Source organism: Meles meles, chromosome 1 (genome assembly GCF_922984935.1).
Source record: "Meles meles chromosome 1, mMelMel3.1 paternal haplotype, whole genome shotgun sequence".
Taxonomy (NCBI): domain Eukaryota; kingdom Metazoa; phylum Chordata; class Mammalia; order Carnivora; family Mustelidae; genus Meles; species Meles meles.
In genome coordinates, this window is record NC_060066.1 from 214835231 (window position 1) to 214852471 (window position 17241).

Below are 17241 nucleotides of genomic sequence, written 5' to 3' on the forward strand. Positions count from 1 at the left end.
TCCTGCAGAGACTCCATTTCCCAGAAGGTCCGGGGAAACGGAAGCGCGGCCTCGCCTTGTGCACAGGCGCCGCCTCCAGAGACTCCATTACCCAGAAGGTCCAGGGAAACGGAGGCGCGGCTCCGCCTTGTGCGCAGGCGCGGCCGGGCCCGGCTGGCCTGGTTGTCATGAGAGCGGCGGCGGCGGCCCTGGCGCTGGGCGCAGGAGGCCGGGGCTGCTCCTCGGCGGCCACCGCCGCTGCGGCTCGGGGGTACAGGACGGCGGAGGAGGCGCCTTCTGAGCTCCGGAAGGCGCTGTCGAGGGGCAGCGAAGGGCCCTGGGCCCGTGCAGGCGCCGAGGTCCGGGCGGGCCTTCGGTCCTGACAGGTACCCGAACCCCGACAACGCGCGGGCCCGGGATGCGCGGCCCGGCGGGGCGGGCGCGGCCGGGGGGTCGGGGTCGGGGGTGGGGGGTCGGGGTGCGGGGCCCGGCGGGGCGGGCGCGGCCGGGGGGTCGGGGGCGGAGGCTGGGCCCAGGCCGCGGGACCGGGCGGCGTGGGCGCGGTCCGGGGCGGGGAACCCGGCCGGGGGCGGGCGCCGCCCTGCACAGCCTGAGGTCCGGAGCGCTGAGGCCTCCTGCGGCCGCCGGATTCAGCGTCGGGTCGTCCCGACCTCCCTGTTCCGCCGACCCGCGTGAGAGTGCGGCTCCGCCCCGTGCGGGTCCGGCGCCTCCCGCACGCCCGCACCCCTGCCGCGGGTTCGGTCTCAGCGGGGCTCCCAGAGGACGTGACCGAACGTTGCTCACTCGTGTCACCGTCAGGGCCCCGTAAAGAGAAAAGCGGAAACAAGGTTTGTCTCCTCGTCTCATAGCAAAATGTGGCCCCGGTGCGGGGTGTTTGGGTTCAATTCGTGCGTGCCCCCGTCCTGCTGCGGGACTGGACCTGCGCCCGGGAACCCCTGCGCTCCTCGGTCGGTGCGGGGGCGAGCGGGGGCGAGGGGGGCGAGCGGGGCAGCCAGGACGTCTGCACAGCTGCCTGCGGCCGCTTGCTCACGGCACAGTAAGCCACAGAGCTCTGGTGCTTCCTGAATGTTAGTGCTGATCCCTGTAGTCCGATGGCAGTGTCCGTCTGACAGCGCGAGCAGCACCCAGCACTGCCGAAGCTCGCCCAGAAGGGACCCTAGGGTCCCCGGTGGCAGGGCCCTGGAAGAGGGTGGCCGGAGAGGAGTCCTTTCGGGCAACTCGGAGTGAGGCAGCGGCGTTGTCTTCGCGGTGCCCAGGCATGCCTCCTTCCCCGCTCCTAAAGCGGGTGCTGTTTTGAACTGTTGAGGCAGTGTGGTGTCGAGGACACAACCTCTGTCTGGACTTCAAACGTCCTGTTTTGAGTCTGAGAACCTTAGACTGAGGGTTTGGTGGAGATCAGAGACTGGAACCCAGTCCGCGGAAGGCACTCTGCCTGCGGGGCTTCCCAGCGGTATAACCTCCAGCAGGGCCTCCGGTGCCCCCGTTCCCACGCGTTCCCACATCTCTAAGGTCGCGAGACAGCGGACCTGCGTCAGAGTTGTGACGAAGGTATTAGTAGGTGTCTGGGGCTGAGGACCGTCCGTGGCGCACGGTAAGTGCCATCTGCAAGCCAGAGTGTGCGTGAGAGAATGTGTCTACACGCGAGAGGGCGACGTGAATGGTATTTCAGGTTTTAGAATGTCGGGATAAGTCATCCCATTCAGTTGGAATATTAGCAGACGCCTACTCATTTCACGTGGGCTGGAGGCAGTGGGCCCCCCGGGTAAAGATGACTGAAGGGTTTGAGAAACTCAGAGCAGAGACAGCAGTGAGCTTTTTGGTTCAGGCTGGCAGGCCTTCGGGATTCCGAGAGCAGGTTGGTTAGGACGTAGTCGGCGCTTCAGCCCCGGGCAGGAGCACACCAAGAGCTCTGCGTAACCATACAGATACTGCTGACCCCGGTCGGGCTTGGGGAGGGCCCAGGACAACTGGGGGGAGGGCTCCGGGTGGGGAGACCTGGCCACGGTTGTGGTCATGCCCTAGAAAAGACGGGGGTGCAGAACAGTGGGTTCTGTCACAGTCAGTCATCTGAAGGCAGGACCGAGGAGACTTGGCTCGTGATGGGGGCACCGGGGGGGGGGGGGGAGGAGCAGGTGCAGGGCAAGTCTGGGCTGAAAGCCCACCTCTGGGAGGAGCTGCGGGGTGTGGAGGACAAATCCCGTTCTGTTGGGAGCACGGGTGGGGCTCTGCAGCCCACCTGTGTACAGGCACACTGTTCAGTCTCGGTGCTTGCTTTCCTGTATTTTCTGAGTGGAGTTTACCTTAGTCTTCCTCTGCTCTACTGTGACATCCTCCAGCTTGTGTCAGGAATTACCATCTTTAATAACGGCGAATTGTTCTCTTAGGGATGCTTTTGCTCATGCGCTCGAAGAAGCGTTGGAAGGTACCAGCCGATAATTCATTTATTGGTGTAGGTCATTTGACATTCTGAATAAAGGAAAAGTTCTAGATCAGACATCAGGGATATTAAAATAAGCAAAATCATGCAGGATATGTTTGTATGTTCCCTCCTATTCAGGATTTCAATGGATGGTATGGCCTATCCCAGAGAACTTTCTGGAAAATTCTTTATTTTCTATCTCAGTGAGGGCTCTTCTTGTTGTGGATACTTAAAGCTAGTTCAAACCGGCTTGCTGAAGGGGAGTTTGACTGGCTCCGGAACTGGAAAAGAACCAGAAGTTTACAAGTAATTTGGGCCTTAAATGTGGCTAAACCTCAGGGTTCCCAAGGCAGCTGTTTCCCCATGTCAGCCTGCTCTCTGGCAAGACCCCCCCACTGGTAGCCGCCAGCAGCCCCCCAGAAATACTCTACAGCTCCAGCCTCAGCAAGAAGAAGGCTTCTCGGGGCGCCTGGGTGGCTCAGTAGGCTAAAGCCTCTGCGTTCAGCTCGGGTCATGAACCCAGGGTCCTGAGATCAAGTCCCGCATCGGGGTCTCTTTTCAGCGGGGAGCCTGCTTCCCCCTCTCTCTCTGCCTGCCTCTGCCTACTGTGATCTCTGTCTGTCAAATAAAATCTTTAAAAAAGAAGAAGAAGAAGCCTTCTCTTTCCTTACAGCCCCAGCAGAGTCCAGGGCATAGAGCCACACTGGTCTAGCTTGGGTCCTCCTCTCACGTTCCCATCCCTGAACCAGCTGCCGAGGTGGGACGCGGACCCCACAGACTGGCCAGGCCCGGGAGCGGTGGCGGCAGAAACTGCCACTGAGGTGCTGTTCTCAAGCCAGGGCCTGATGGTTGCTGACCAAGCTGAACCAGACATCACAGCATCCATCCTCAAAATGATACTCAACTCCGAACGGTCCGCCAAACAATGGCATAGAAAGTTCATCCAGCCGGTATTGGAGTGTCTCCCGCAGCCCGGGTGCACACTCTTCCCCCGGCGCCTAGCTCCCCGGAGTCGTGCCCTCCCAGCTCGGGCCGGCATTGCATCCAGTAGCTACCGCGCTGTTGCTTAAACCGCCCCTTTCCTCCTCATTTTTGTATGACTCGTTGGCACACTGGTTATGGTAATTTCCTAGCTAACATAAAAAACTTGGTGTTTCTATCTTAACAAAACTCTTTGGTTTTGCCGTAACAAGGTGCCACAAAGTAGGTACCTTAGAACATCAGAAATGTGCTTCGGAGGCTGGAAAGCCACTCTCCAGGTGTCCGCGGGGCCTGCTCTTTGTGCAGGCTCCACAGGAGGGTCGTTCCTGCCTCGCCCACCTTCTGGTGCTGACAGCGGTCCTGGGCATTCCTGGCTGGTCTCCTTGTCCGTGTGCCTGTCCGTGTGTCTCCGACCGACACATGCTTTCCTGGCGGGGCCCACCTACTCCAGCACGACCTCGTCTTCACCCCGTTAGGCTGCAAAGGCTGTTTCCAACAAAGCTCCTACCCGCAGGTCGTAGAGTCAGGACTGCATCCTGTTTGAGGGGATACCATTCAACCCGCAACGCTGGTCCAGTTTTTAGGGCAGACATTTGGAAAAAGTCAAGATAAATCGTAGCTTAAGTAGAGGTAGAGGCTCCCACAAGAAACACTTAACAGAAAAAAGTGGGTTTTTTCAAAGCAATGGAAAAATCTTGGTATGTTGTGGACAATTTTGTGTCTGAGCAAGGCTGAGCTAACACATTCAATGTTGTAAAAGCTTGCCAGGTTCCTTTATCTTAAAGAAGTCTTTCCTGTCCTGCCCACAGCCCAGTGCCCAGGATGCCCCACAAGATTGGCTTCGTGGTCGTCAGCTCCTCTGGACACGAAGACGGCTTCAGCGCCCGGGAACTAATGATCCACGCACCAACCGTCAGCGGGTGGAGGTCACCGAGGTGGGCCAGGCTGGGGCGGTGGGCTGGGGCGGCGGGCTGCCTTCCTCGGAGACTTCTGCTTTGTGTCACAACTCGGGCCTCAGAACTACGCGCCGTTTGTGCGGTGATGGGCTGGGTTGTTTCCATCTTTATATGTTTCTAAAGAAAAAGTTTTGGGACTTTTTTTCCCTTACAACATGAACTGACCTTCACTTAAGAAATGTGCCACAGAGGACAGGGAGAAGGGACCGCACACGGCTGTTTAGGCAGCTTCGCTGGCGGCCCACTGGGCCTCCCGTCCCATCCACGTTCTGTGCCAGGCTCCCCGGTTTCACAGCTGCGCTCCTGTGGCTGAGATTTTGTGAATCCCGAACCTTAACCAAGAGCGTCTCTTTCCAGTGATTGTCTGGAATATTTGTATGCCTTTACAAATGCCCCTTGCTTGAGTAACATAGTACTAGTTAGTACCTCTCTGTGACCTTCTCCGAAAGTAAGCCTTGTTTGAGAGGTCTTCGGTCTTCGCCAAGGGTAGAGTCCTGGGTGTTCAGGAGCCCAGGGGCCTGCCCAGGCTTCCTGCCTTTGAGGCCGACTCCCCATCCCGGTGTGCCCCCTCCCAGTCCCTGCCTCTCGTGTTCCCCACCGTCCTGTCACCTCTTAGCATCCCTGAAGGACAGCTGTGATGCATGCTTGAGCTCCACAAACGACATTTGAATAACACAGTCCTAGACCCATTTTTTGAAGGATCTTAAAAAAACATACAACCTCCAAATTTTGTCCATGGTTTTCTTTAAACCACTTTGGAGGGGTCTTTTCATAATCGATACATAAGTGTCTTCATGCCCGGAGTGAGCTCAGCGGCGGTCGGAGCAGACGTGCGTGGCATTCAAGGGCAGTAAATATCTGACACGCGGGGGCCGGGCTTGACCGCCGTGGGGGACTGAGCAGCGCCCGTGGCACGAGCCTGTCCTAGCTGTCCTCCTGCCCCAGGCGCATCGCTTAGGAGCGTTTCATCTCTGAAAACTCCAGGCAGCCGCACCTCTGGGGTGAGAGTCCACCTGATCCGAGCTCACCCGCCCCTCCTCACCGCACGCCCTCCCCTGGCACCCCTGCACACCCCTAGGAGTCAGACGTGGCGGCCGCACACACCGTCCTGCTCTCAGCCCGGTGTTCCTCTGTGCTCTCCCCTTCCTCTCCTCTGTCGCGCTGCTGTGAGACTCGCTACGCAACCGTGGGTGAAGAGGGCTCCAGGGCTGGTGGGGCCGGTGGCCAGTGGGCAAAGCAGGGGGATGAGGAGACGGGCAGCCAAGGACGGAGGAGGGTGGCCGGGGGTCAGGAGTTTGTTTTCTCTGTCATATCTCATGCCTTTCAGATGTCCACATGGAAACGTCAAATCACCAGCTCGATGATAGGCCTTGTGAGCCTGGACGTGGGGTGATGTCTAGTTGGGGTTCTTTGACAAGCAGGAGGTTTTTATTTTATTTTTTTTTTTTTTTAATTTTTTTTTTTCTTTTTTACAGATAGAGAGAGAGAGAGAGAGAGATTACAAGTAGGCAGAGCAGCAGCCAGAGAGGGGAGGAAGCAGGCTCCCTGCCAAGCAGAGAGCCCGATACGGGGCTCGATCCCAGAGACCCTGAGATCATGACCCGAGCTGAAGGCAGAGGCTTAACCCACTGAGCCACCCAGGCGCCCCAGGCAGGAGGTTTTTAAAGCCAGGGTCCGATAGGCTCCCCGCTGGTCAGCGTAGGGAGAGGAAGGAGCCTGGAACCCAGCCCAGGGGCAGTGCAGGCCCGGACAGAGGTCCTACGGGCTCAGGCCTGTGGGCTGAGTGAATCCGGGACCGGGACGTACACTTGCGCACAGCATCGTGGGGCTTGGCGGTGGCCTTGGCAAGAGTAAGCTGTGGAAATACAGGCCAAGTGCCCTAGAGGGGGCTGGGGAGAGGGGGCACGACAGAACCACGCTGGTTTGCCAGGGTAACCAAGTGTTGGCACGGGACTGAGAAGGGTGTGGGCTCACAGGAGGGGTTTCCTAAAATGGGGTTTCTAGAGTGTGTTTGCATGTTGATGGGACTGATGGGGAGAGAGAAGCCCTGGTGGAGGTAGGCAGGCGCTGGGGCCATCCAGGGCAGTGAGCGAGGGATGGGGCACCGGCAGGAAGGCTGCTCCATTCGGGGAGCAGTGCGGGCAGCCCCATTCCAGGCCTGTTTTCTCAGTGCAGGTGGGGGCCGTTGGGAAACATAGCGGAGGGAGAGGAGCCTGGCCAGTGGGCAGGAGTGGACTCCCCCACGAGGCCGCTGGGCCCTTTCCAGCTGTTCCGTCCTTTGCTGCTTCCCCCTCCCAGGGCCTTCAACACCCCACTGTTCTGACAATGCAGCGTTGGCCAGCTCGGCAAACGCAGCAGCCTCCGTCTGGGCGCTGTGCTCTGTGGCTCAGTCACGATCAGATCCTGCAGCCGACGCTGTGGCTGTCCGGCCCATTCCCATGTGGGCTGCTAACGTGCTTTGTCACTTGTGAGGCGAAGCTAGAAGCTCGCCCGTGGACATTGTGGGCTTCTCCTGCAGACCCCTGAGCTCGCGCAAAAGGCAACTGCACTTGGAGTCCCTGAGCAAGCGGCTTTCGGGAGCCGGTGGGTTCCTGCGCGGAGTCCTTCGGCTCTGCCCTTCCCAACACTACAGCCGCTTAAGACGGATGTGTCTGTCTCGTGCCGAACGTCATTTCAGACCGGTTCATTCCAGACCACCTTCCAGCTGCCAAATGCCTGATTCACCTCGGGAGTGGGGCAGGCAGATCGCTCTGAACCAGAGTGTGGGCCCCTGCGGACGGCCGGGCGGCGTGTGGGGCGCCGTGCACACTGCTAGGAGCCCGCACGGAAACTGCGAGAGACACCACGTGTTTGCTTTCAGGTTTTGCCAGTTTCCACAAGAAATCGTTCTGCAGCTGGCGGAGCGGAGCCGAATCAGGAAGCTGCAGCTGCTCGCCCACCAGTACATGATCGCGAGCAAGGTGGAGTTCTATGTCAGCGAGAGCCGGCCCGAGTACTTCCTGCCCTACCAGGCCGAGCGGTTCCGGAGACTCGGGTAGGTGACATGGAAGGCTGGTGATGGGAACTCTTAACCCAACGCCCCGGGTCTGAGCGGCGGGCGCCAAGGTCCCGCCTATGCCATCGGTCCCGGGTCGGGCTCCGGTGTGGGTCTGAGCAGCTGCGTCCAGGGATGCGCTCGGAAGCCGCGCTGTCGGTGACAACAGCGTCCGTCTCTGCTCCTCACGTGCAAAACTTCTTTCCGGGCTTTTCCCAAGCCTTTCCATCCTAGACTTGACTTTGACCGAAGCTGGTTGAGTTCACTTCTGTTGCGCACACGTTTTCTGCCCGCGTGACTTGGGCATGTGCTCTCCGTTTCAGCTACGTCTCTCTCTGTGATAACGAGAAGACGGGCTGCAAAGCCCGGGAGCTGAAGTCCGTCTACGTGGATGCGGTAGGACAGTTCCTGAAGCTGATTTTTCACGAGAACCATGTCAACAAGTACAACATATACAATCAGGTGAGACGCGCCTCACCGTGCCCGCGCCCCCCCTCCTCGCAGCGTCGCGGGGAGGCAGAGGCCTTTCAGATCTTCGTGTAAGTTGCTGACTTTTGTGGAAGAATGAGAGGCTGTCCGGGAGCCGTGCCGTCAGGAGCCGCTGCCCCTCGCAAGGGGGCACACTGGGCCGCTCGGGCTGGCAGGCCGCCCCAACCCAGAGGCTTCGCGTGAGGGAGAGAATCCGTTACGCAGTGAGATGGTGATGTTATGATGTCAGGTTTCAAGTCACTATCATCTGCTTTTTCTAATTCTGTACCGTGTCCACTAGAAAACTTAGAATCACTTGCGTGGCCGGTGGTGTTTCTGCGAGGTGACGCTCTTCTAGACACACCCGCTAACACTCCGCAAGACGAGTCCCCTGCATGGACTTCCACATGGGGTTTCACGGTGGCAGCCCGGCTCCGGGTCCTCATTCTTGTCTCTCCCTCCCTCCCGCCCCATCTTTCTGTTTCTTTTTCTCGTCCTTCAGTTCTGTTTCGGCACGGCTCACGTAGTAGAATCAGTCGTGTCCGAAGCAGAGTCTTCAATAACGCGCACGCTGGCAGCGCTCCCCGCCCCTGTAAGAGGAGGGCCGGTCCCCGAACCAGAGTTGCACGTGGGCTGGGGCAGCTCTGAAGTGCGGTTCATGGCTCGGTCCGCCGCAGTGCGCGACCGCGACCCCAAAGACTGTCGGCCCCACAGTAACACCCCCTCCCTCACTTCAGCCGCACTGATGCTCGAGGGAGGGAGCGTGTGGGATGGGGAGTCCTCCACCTTCCCCTGGGGGGCCACGGACCCAGACAGACCGAGCCGTGCTGGCGCAGGCTTTTGGTCCCTTGTCCGGTTTTCCGACGTGGAACAGATGGGACCCTGTGCTGGACGCTGCGGGGACGGTTCGATGCGATGTTCTGCTCAAACTGGGGAGGCTGTGAGCCCTGACCATCTTAATGTACTTTACATGTTGAAAAAACCACCTGATTAGGCGCTAGAACATTGACTTACATCGTTTACAAGAACTAGTAGTAATGAACGTAGAACGTGACGTCTCATAGGTATTGCGCTTGGGTGCCCATCGTCCCATCTAACGAGGGGGTAAGCACGCAGCTTGCAGTAAAGGGGTGCGTCACCACGAGCACTTCACACTCACTCTCCCCCGCTGCCCTCTCTCTTAGGTCGCTCTGGTTGCAGTGAATATCATCGGAGACCCTGTGGAGTTTGGGGATGAAAGCAACATTGTAAGTTTGGGGAGTTTCATTCTTAAAGAAGAAAATGTATTTCTGAAAACAGAGGATTGATTATTTTTGTCATAAAAAGTGTGAAAATCTTTATGAAATGGTTGATTAACTAGCAGATAATTTTTAGCAGCCGGGGCGTATTAAACTTTCTTTTACTCAAGAATTTTAACTGTGTGGGGGCACCTGGGTGGCTCAGTGGGTTAAGCCTCTGCCTTCGGCTCAGGTCATGATCTTGGGGTCCTGGGATCGAGCCCCACATTGGGCTCTCTGCTCACAGAGAGCCTGCTTCCTCCTCTCTCTCTGCCTCTCTGCCTACTTGTGATCTCTGTCAAATAAATAAATAAAATCTTAAAAATGAAAAAAAAAAGAATTTTAACTGTGTCTCCAAAAGACTAGAATTCTCGAAGCTGACGTCTTTATATCACACTGCCTCTTGTTCAGTTTCACGTTGTTCCTGTTTTCCTCTGAGACACTAAGCAGAGCTTTTTCTCCCAAAGACCTCTAGAGAGAAGCTGATTGACCATTACCTGGGGCACAACAGCGAGGACCCGGCTCTGGAAGGAACTTGTACCGGGTAAGAGTCTCCCCACAAGGCCATCGCTCCTAGGACTCTCCTCAGAGTGGCCAAAGTGTGAGTCACCTGCAGAGGATTGCGGTTGGAGACCCTCTAAATTCCGTTGGGAACTAGATAAGCCACTGATGAGATTGCCTTAAAGACTCTTAAAGATTAAGGTCACTGTTGGACTTAGCATACCCTCATTTATGGCCCAGCGGAGCCGGCCCCATTTCCTGTGTGCTCGTGTCCTGCTTGGCAGCTGCTCCCTGCAGGTGAGAGGTCTGTCGCCGTCCGGTGGTATTTTATTGGCACAGCCAGCGTCACAGGCAAGAACGGAAGGAATCAGTGGACCCAGATCATCAGTCACTAGAGCTCATCTGACGTCTACTTACGCCCTCCCCACTCTCCTCCGCCCCGTGACGGTGCCGCTCCCGCCTCCCTCGGGCTGGGGCCCTCGTGAAGCCCACGCTGCAGGCCCAGGGGAGGCTCCCCCGGAAGCAAGGCTCGCTGTCCGCCGGCTCGCACACTTGGCATAGCCAGTGGGTCCTGAGTGACGGCGGAGAGAATCTCTCCATGTTTTCTGCAAGCGCAGGAGCCCGGCTTCAGAGTGAATCACCTTGTCTTTGGTTGGGACGGTCTCGCTTCCTAGGGAGCCTCCCTGGGCCTCCAGCCTGGCTGCCACGGGGTGGCTGTCAGTAGGGAGGGCTTGGGAAGTAGAGGCTGTCCCTGAATGTGTGTAAAATGGTGAGGAGAGTGACCTCTCCCCTACGCAGCCCTCGGTCTCCCACAGCCTCTCCTGTGCCTCCCAGTAACAGCAGTGCCCTCCTGACCTGTCCGGGTGGGGCCACCACACTGTCCCCCATCTGTCAGCCCCACCCCCAGGACAGCTGTTCGGCTCTGCCCCCAGTGAAGCTCTCGTGGTGGACCGTGGGCAGCCTACTCAGCGGCCAGTTTGAGGGTCTCCTGTGGGCGTCGTTCGGGTCATTCGGACTCTGATTAAATGAGCTGAGGGCAGTGCGGCCCCACACGTGCCCCACGAGTTCCTGATCAAGTTGGCCACCCAGACAGGCCGACTGCGGTTTGTCTGTCCTGACTCCTCCGCAGGGCTTTGCGGTCTGTGGAAGCCTTGTGTGCGGGGCGGGGGGGGGGGGGGGGCCAGCCAGGGCCACCACTGGGGGGCATTCGTGAGCCGAGCAAGACCTGTTCTGGGGAAGCTGCCTACGGCCCTGGAACCGTGACTCCCAGGCCAGATGATGACGTGTTTAGCGTTTTCATAACGAAGTCTTTGTTCTCATTTCTTGGACTTGAAGGCAAAGTAACTCTGACTTAAAAGTACAGTATGTGTTTCGGTAGAAATAGTAACCTTGTGCGAATACCAAAGCGTGTTGCTCTTTGGTCCCGGTGAGATGAATTGATGTTCTGAGCTGCGGAGGCTGAGCCCGCCACCAGGCCTGGTGGGGTTGCTGTAATGCATGTCCTGATCCCCAGGAGTCGGGAAGTGTCGGGGGAACGTGTGATCGTTCTGAGAAACGATGTCATCTTGGGTCCTGTTTCAGTTCATTTTTAGACAATCGAATCTTTTGTGATAAGTAATACTTCCACGGAGACTTGCCCGTATCTAAAGGTATCCAAGTCACAGTCAACGACTGGCTTACTCTGTGCGGCTGGTGTGGCAGGCGGAGACTTGGAACACGTCCTTGGTCCGCACTGCTGCTGGGCGCTGAGCCTGGCGCTGCGCCGTTAGGCCCCGGAGAAAGCTGCCGGCCGCTGTAGAATTTGAAAGGAAGAATGAGATGATAATCAGGAATGGGTTGCTCAGATCACTAAGCAGAACTTTGACTGCTGGGAGGATTTTTCTGATCTCCTAGGACTTGGGATACCGCACGGCCTGACCCTCTGAGCTGAGACCACGGCATAGCCCACCTGCATCTTTGGTGCTTGTTGCGGTCGCTGTGGCGCTGCTGCCAAATGCGGACGCCTGGACCACCTGGGACCCACCAAGTCAGCCTCTCTGAGCATGAGGCCTAGCGGTCTGCTTTGGCTTGGGCTTTCCCCTAGTCTACAAGTGATTCGTGGACATGGTCATGTCCCCGATGCCCAGAACAGAGCCAGGCAGAGTCCACACTCAAAGTATTTATGGAAGAATGAATGCACCAAAGCTCAGATGCCCCTGGAGCAGTTTAACTAATGTTCAGGAGACCTGCCTGGCTATCAGAGCTGGGTGACCTGAGGCCCCTTCCTGATTTTTCTGAGCCTCCACTGTCTCGGCAGGAATGCCCTGGGAGCAGGTGTGTGGGCTGCCACAGCTGCGACTGAACCCCGAGCAGGAGCGCGGAGGGCTCCCTCTACCACCGCCCTGGCCCCCACGGCAAAGTCAGCTCTAAAATGTTCATTTCTTTCCTTTAGGAAATCTGACTATATTTCTCCGCTAGACGACTTAGCTTTTGACATGTACCAAGATCCAGAAGTAGCCCAGATCATACGGAAATTAGATGAGAGGAAGCGTGAAGCCGTGCAAAAGGAGCGCTACGACTATGCCAAGAAGCTGAAACAAGCTATTGCGGATTTGCAAAAGGTACAGCTCCCAGAGAGAACAGGCTTCACTCGGGTGTGGGAGAAGGCGGTCAGTGGTCCCGACCGCTGGCGCAGCAGAGGCGTAGGTCGCAGAAAGCTGTAGACACTAGTGTGGGTCCGAGGAGGTCAGCAAAATAAAGTTACGGACGGAGGAGCCCGTAGATGAATGTAAGTGAAGCCACACGCTCAGCCTGTCCTGACGCCGTCCTCAAACGCCTCGCTGCCCGTAAAGTGATAGAAACACTGAGACGTCTCCCATCCCCGAGAACTCGCGCGGTGTGGGCCAGCGCAGCTGCTGTCGCGGGGCCCAGGCTCGGCGCCCCCACCCCCGAGCAGGCTCCGCGGGCAGGCGGCACCCCCATGCCCCGGGCCTCGCTGTGCACTGGGGCAGGGGAGGGGAGGTAGGGGCGCGTTTGAAGCTGTGCGGCCTCATGTGCTCCAGGTCGGGGAGAGGCTCGGGCGGTTCGAGGTGGAGAAGCGCTGTGCGGTGGAGAGGGAGGACTACGACCTGGCCAAGGAGAAGAAGCAGCAGATGGAGCAGTTCCGCGGCCAGGTGTACGAGCGGCTGCAGCTGCACAGCCTCGTGGACGCCGAGCCGGTGCGTGCCCGGCCCCGCCCCGCAGGACCCACGTGTCCTCCGAGGGTCCCTCCGAGGGTCATTTGTAAGATGACCTGAGGGCAGTGCTACCCCACATATGCCCCACGAGTGACCACGTCGGGGGGGGGGGCGGGGCGTGCGAGGAGAACCCCAACGGTCTCGGCTTGTCGAGACCATGTATCCTGGGAGAAGCTCCACCACGGATCTCTAGATGCCCCAGAGCAGCGGGTGTGCAACCCGCATGGCACAGTCACGCGGGACAGGACAGACCCTGGAGCCACGCTGCCTGGGCTTCGATGCGGCCCCCTTGCTGGCGGTGTGATCTCAGGGTCCTTCCTTAGCCACTCTGCCTGTTTCCGTCTCCCATTTATGGGGTAAAAGTGTGCACTAAATGAGACCATCTGTCCGGCATGTTTACCGCCGTGGCAGGCACATGGTAGCCATGTCGCAGTGACCCAGAACAGCCTGCTCTTGCCCCCATGGGGTACACGGTCACGCCAGGGCTGGGGCCACCCAGGTGCTTCCTACCCCACGTGCCGCGTCCTTGCTGACAGGCGTGTGTGCGTGCTTCCTCTCTGGGTGACCTGGCCCCGTGCTTGCCATCACGCCGGCGCCCGGGTGTGCTCTGTAGGGCACACGGCCACCGTCAGGAGACCATTGAAAGCCTGGGATAGGACTGGGGCGTCACTCCGCCTTCCTAAATGCTGTGTCACCCCCCCCCCCGAAGGGTGTGGCAGCAGCGCTAGGAGTGAAGTGTCCCGCTTTTCCCCAGATGCGGAGGGCTTCTGACCTGCCCCTCCAGCCCCTGGCTCACTCCGCCAGTCCTCGCCACCCACAGCCAGCTCCGTCTCTGCCGCGAGAAGAAAGCGCACCGGAAAGCCGGTTTGCAGAGCCTTGCCTTCAGGACAAGCCTCCAGCGCATCCCCTGGGCCCTTCTCAGCACTCGGCAGTGGACCCGCCACCGCCCGCCGCAGACCCTCATCTCAAGACCCACGTAGGTAACTCGGTTTCGGACTGTGTGCGGGTCATTCAGCAGACACACGGGGAGGACCCGCGTGGTGCCAAGGGTGCACGACGGCAGAACCTTCCCGGCCTGCGTTGCAGGAGAGGGTAAATGTTGATGCCAGAGCGTGGTGGCAGACGCAGCCAGCAGGTAACGACATGTCACTGGAGGTCCTGTCCGCAGTCAGAGGTGTCAGGCCCCCCTGCTTCTGCCCCACCAGCCGGTCGTCCGGGACACCCCATCCTTCTGAGCCTCTGCTTTCCTCTCTGTACAAATGTATGAGCATCTGCTTGAAGGTTTGTTTCCGGGGACAAATGAGACCGTGTTTGTAGGGTGCCCGGCACGAACCGGCTTCCGTAGATCCTCCACGCAAGTCCTGCTTACTGTGCTTGGAGGGTTTTCTGTGCTGTGAGTCCCAGAGCACCTCGGACTGGGGCCCTCGGGACGTCAGCTCGTGTAGGCTTCAGGGCGCGGCAGCTCCGCGGTGTCCTCAGTACCTGCTCTCTTCCTGTCCCTCCTCTCCATTTCTGTGGTTCCCAGTCTCCCCAGAGCTGAGCTGTCACACGGCCCTCAGCTTCATGTCTGCACACTGTCCCCTCGGAGCGGGAGCGCGTTCCATTCTGAGCAAGCGTCTCTGAGTGTGTCAGTTACGTGCCCGCCTCTGAGTGATGACAAGGACCGAAGGAGGGCCTCGCTGGAGCCCCAGCGGGCGTGCAAGGCGGCATGGCGGTGGACTCTGGGGAGGGAGGCGGGTGTCAGGCGGGCACAGGCAAGTGGGTGCTGCAGCCCGAGGCCCAGGAAAGCCGGAAAGGACGGCGCTGGTGCTGCTGCCCTCCCAGGGCACCGTTCGGAAGGCCCTGTCATCCCCGCCGGGAGCGTCTCGTCTGTAGCGTCGTTGCTCCAAGTCACATTGAATACTTGGCTGTGAAATGCCCTAATTTTCCCTTTGTCCGCGTGTCAGCGTGTTTGGTGGTACAGCAGAGTAGACGGGGAGCATGAGCGCCTCAGCTGCACGCGCCCTGTTAAGGGCTCGGCGGGTGTCCAGCTGAGTGTCATGACTCCTGCCCCGGAGAGTGACTGGAATCTGCTCTCGCCTACTGTCCCGAAAGGTGGCCACCTGCGTGCGTGTCAGGTGGCCGGGGGATGGAAGCCCCAGGAGGTGGGGTGTCCGTGCCGCCCATCGCATGGCGGGGGGCCCAGCGAGCCTCCTCGGGGTTGGGGCGTGCGTGTGGCAGACCGCCGTCCGCCCCGAGCACAGCAAGGCTTGGCCGTCTGCTTTAGTATACGTCTGCCAGGTAACGGTCACGTTTAAGATGAGGCCTGGTACTTGCTTCTAAGTCGCAAACGAAGGAGAAGAACAGAAGTCTTGTCAGGAAAGAAAACATAATAACTCGACCGCTGTAAGCGTCACGTCCGCTGAACTGTGATCACTAGTGCTACGGGGTGGCGGAGGCTGAATCTGGGTCGCTTTTCTGTTGGGTCTGCAGCGCGCTTGGAAAGGTGTGGAAACCGTGACCTCGTGTTTCCGGCTGAGTCCTGTCCTATAAGTCATTCTGATCTGATGCAGCTGCTGTCGTGCGGAGCAGCAGGCCTGCCGGCAGCAGGCGGGGAGCCCGGGGAGCTCTGCAGCAACCCTTCCTCTCCCGTAGTTCCCGGCTGTGCCCTACGATGAGCGGCCCCTTCCTGCCGCGCGGAAGCAGCCGGCAGCAGCCGCCCTGGAACCGGAGAAGAGTGACACTGAGGTCAGCGAGGCTCCCAGAGGAGGAGCCCCTGGAGAGCCGGAGCCCTTGACCGAGAAGGCCCTGAGGGAGGCCAGCCCTGCCGTGGACGTGCTGGGAGAAAGCCTGGTAGGCAGAGAGCCACGGGCGGGACCGCCGATCGGGTAGGAAATGTCCAGGGATGCGCCCATGGCTTTGTGATACCGTTGGCTCCCTTCGGTCCCTGTGTTCAGCCGAAGCCTTTGAATCATTATTAATGACGTAAAACACCAGAAACAGGCTGGAATTTAAGACTTTATGAATGCATGTTCCTTTTAGACTGGGGGTTTCTGTCTCGTACTGACAGAGCTGGGGTTGAGCATCTGCCCTTCCTGGAACACCTGCCCGTCCCGGGGGAGATGATGGCAAAGAGAGCAGAAGACGGAGGTGTCTCCGTACGGAAATGAGCCCAGTGGGTTTTCCCCTCGTTCCCAGGAGTTCCCTTGGCGGAACGACTACTTCCCGTATTTTAACAGGCTTCGGGCTTCAGGCTTCAGTGGTCAAGAAATCACTTCCCTGAACACACACGCTCATTCTGTTCCCAGAGGCTTTTCTCGGCGTGTCAGGTTACGCAGTGTTGGGGGGCGCTGTCACCACTGTGCCCGCTGAGTCGGGCGGCCTCTGCTCTGTGGTAGGTCGCAGGGGCCTACTCCAGGACGTGGTCATACCGGGAGGACGCGTTGCTCGCCCTGTACAAGCGGCTGACGGAGACGCCCGCCGGAGCCCCGAAGGAGGAGCTGAAGAGCACACTGCGCGCGTCCGTCTTCCTCGTGAGAAGAGCCCTCCGGGACATAGTGACCCCGGTGAGTGCCCTCGGCCTCTCAGAGTCCCGGCTGCGGTGCCCCAGGGGCTTCGGGTGGCCCGGGGGTAGGGCAGCATGTCACTAGGCATGAAGGTTCTCCAGCAAGAAACGTGGTCAGCGAAGAGCCTGTGCCATCTGTCCTCAGCAGGCCATGCGCTGCCCTTGACCGCCGTCAGCCTCCCCGCGCCCTAGAAGCCAGGGTCCGCAGAGGCCCGGCTCCCCGGGACCGATGAAACGCTCGGTTCCCAATTTTCCTTTTCGCGGAACCTGAGGAGCTTGGCTTTATTCCGGATTCCCCTGACTCGGAAGGGGCCGTGAGAGTGAGCACACCCGGGGCACACTGCCTGCACGGCCGCAGCTGGGAGGGTTCAGGTGTGGCCTCCAGGCCGCCGCCGCCACCACCACCGTCTGACACGCGAGATGAGAGCGTGTGCCTTCTGGACGCGGCACTGTATGCAGAAGGTGGTGTCCAGCTCGCTGTCCCCGGCCTCTGGGGCAGCACGGGTTGTCCAGCATAACGCTCGTGTTTCTCCTCACTGGTCAGTGTGTTTTCTCCGCTGCTTTTCTCTAGGTTTTTCAGGCTTCTCTGAAATTGTTGAAAATGATGATTACGCAGTACATTCCTAAACACAAACTGAGCAAGCTTGAAACCGCTCACTGTGTGGAAAGAACCATCCCCGTCCTGCTCACCAGGACTGGAGACTCTTCTGCTCGCCTCAGAGTCGTCGCCTCAAATTTTATTCAGGTACGAACTGCGTCGTAAAATTCCAAACAGTCCATAAGGAGCCCGTTACGGCGCTCTTCGACTGAGCGAATAGCTTACCAGTTCCTGCTCTCCTAAGAGCA

General features: G+C 59.0%; 1 protein-coding gene across 7 annotated transcripts in view; it reads left to right on the top strand.

The window, feature by feature from the left end:
* The first annotated feature begins 160 nt into the window (after positions 1 to 160).
* Positions 161 to 17241, top strand: part of CEP104 (centrosomal protein 104) — a 34817-nt gene continuing 17736 nt past the window's right edge. Inside the window, exons 1-13 of one of the 7 annotated variants that reach the window (XM_046000757.1) lie at positions 161 to 365; positions 3915 to 4098; positions 4210 to 4335; positions 7217 to 7390; positions 7714 to 7852; positions 9043 to 9105; positions 9603 to 9679; positions 12068 to 12236; positions 12678 to 12833; positions 13561 to 13827; positions 15486 to 15683; positions 16229 to 16396; positions 16967 to 17140. In XM_046000757.1, coding sequence (XP_045856713.1) covers positions 4085 to 4098; positions 4210 to 4335; positions 7217 to 7390; positions 7714 to 7852; positions 9043 to 9105; positions 9603 to 9679; positions 12068 to 12236; positions 12678 to 12833; positions 13561 to 13827; positions 15486 to 15683; positions 16229 to 16396; positions 16967 to 17140 — 1725 coding nt within the window. In that variant the 5' untranslated portion in view covers positions 161 to 365; positions 3915 to 4084. The remainder of the gene's footprint in view (positions 366 to 3914; positions 4099 to 4209; positions 4336 to 7216; positions 7391 to 7713; positions 7853 to 9042; positions 9106 to 9602; positions 9680 to 12067; positions 12237 to 12677; positions 12834 to 13560; positions 13828 to 15485; positions 15684 to 16228; positions 16397 to 16966; positions 17141 to 17241) is intronic. The other 6 variants (XM_046000746.1, XM_046000781.1, XM_046000769.1 and 3 more) reach the window with 6 other exon arrangements.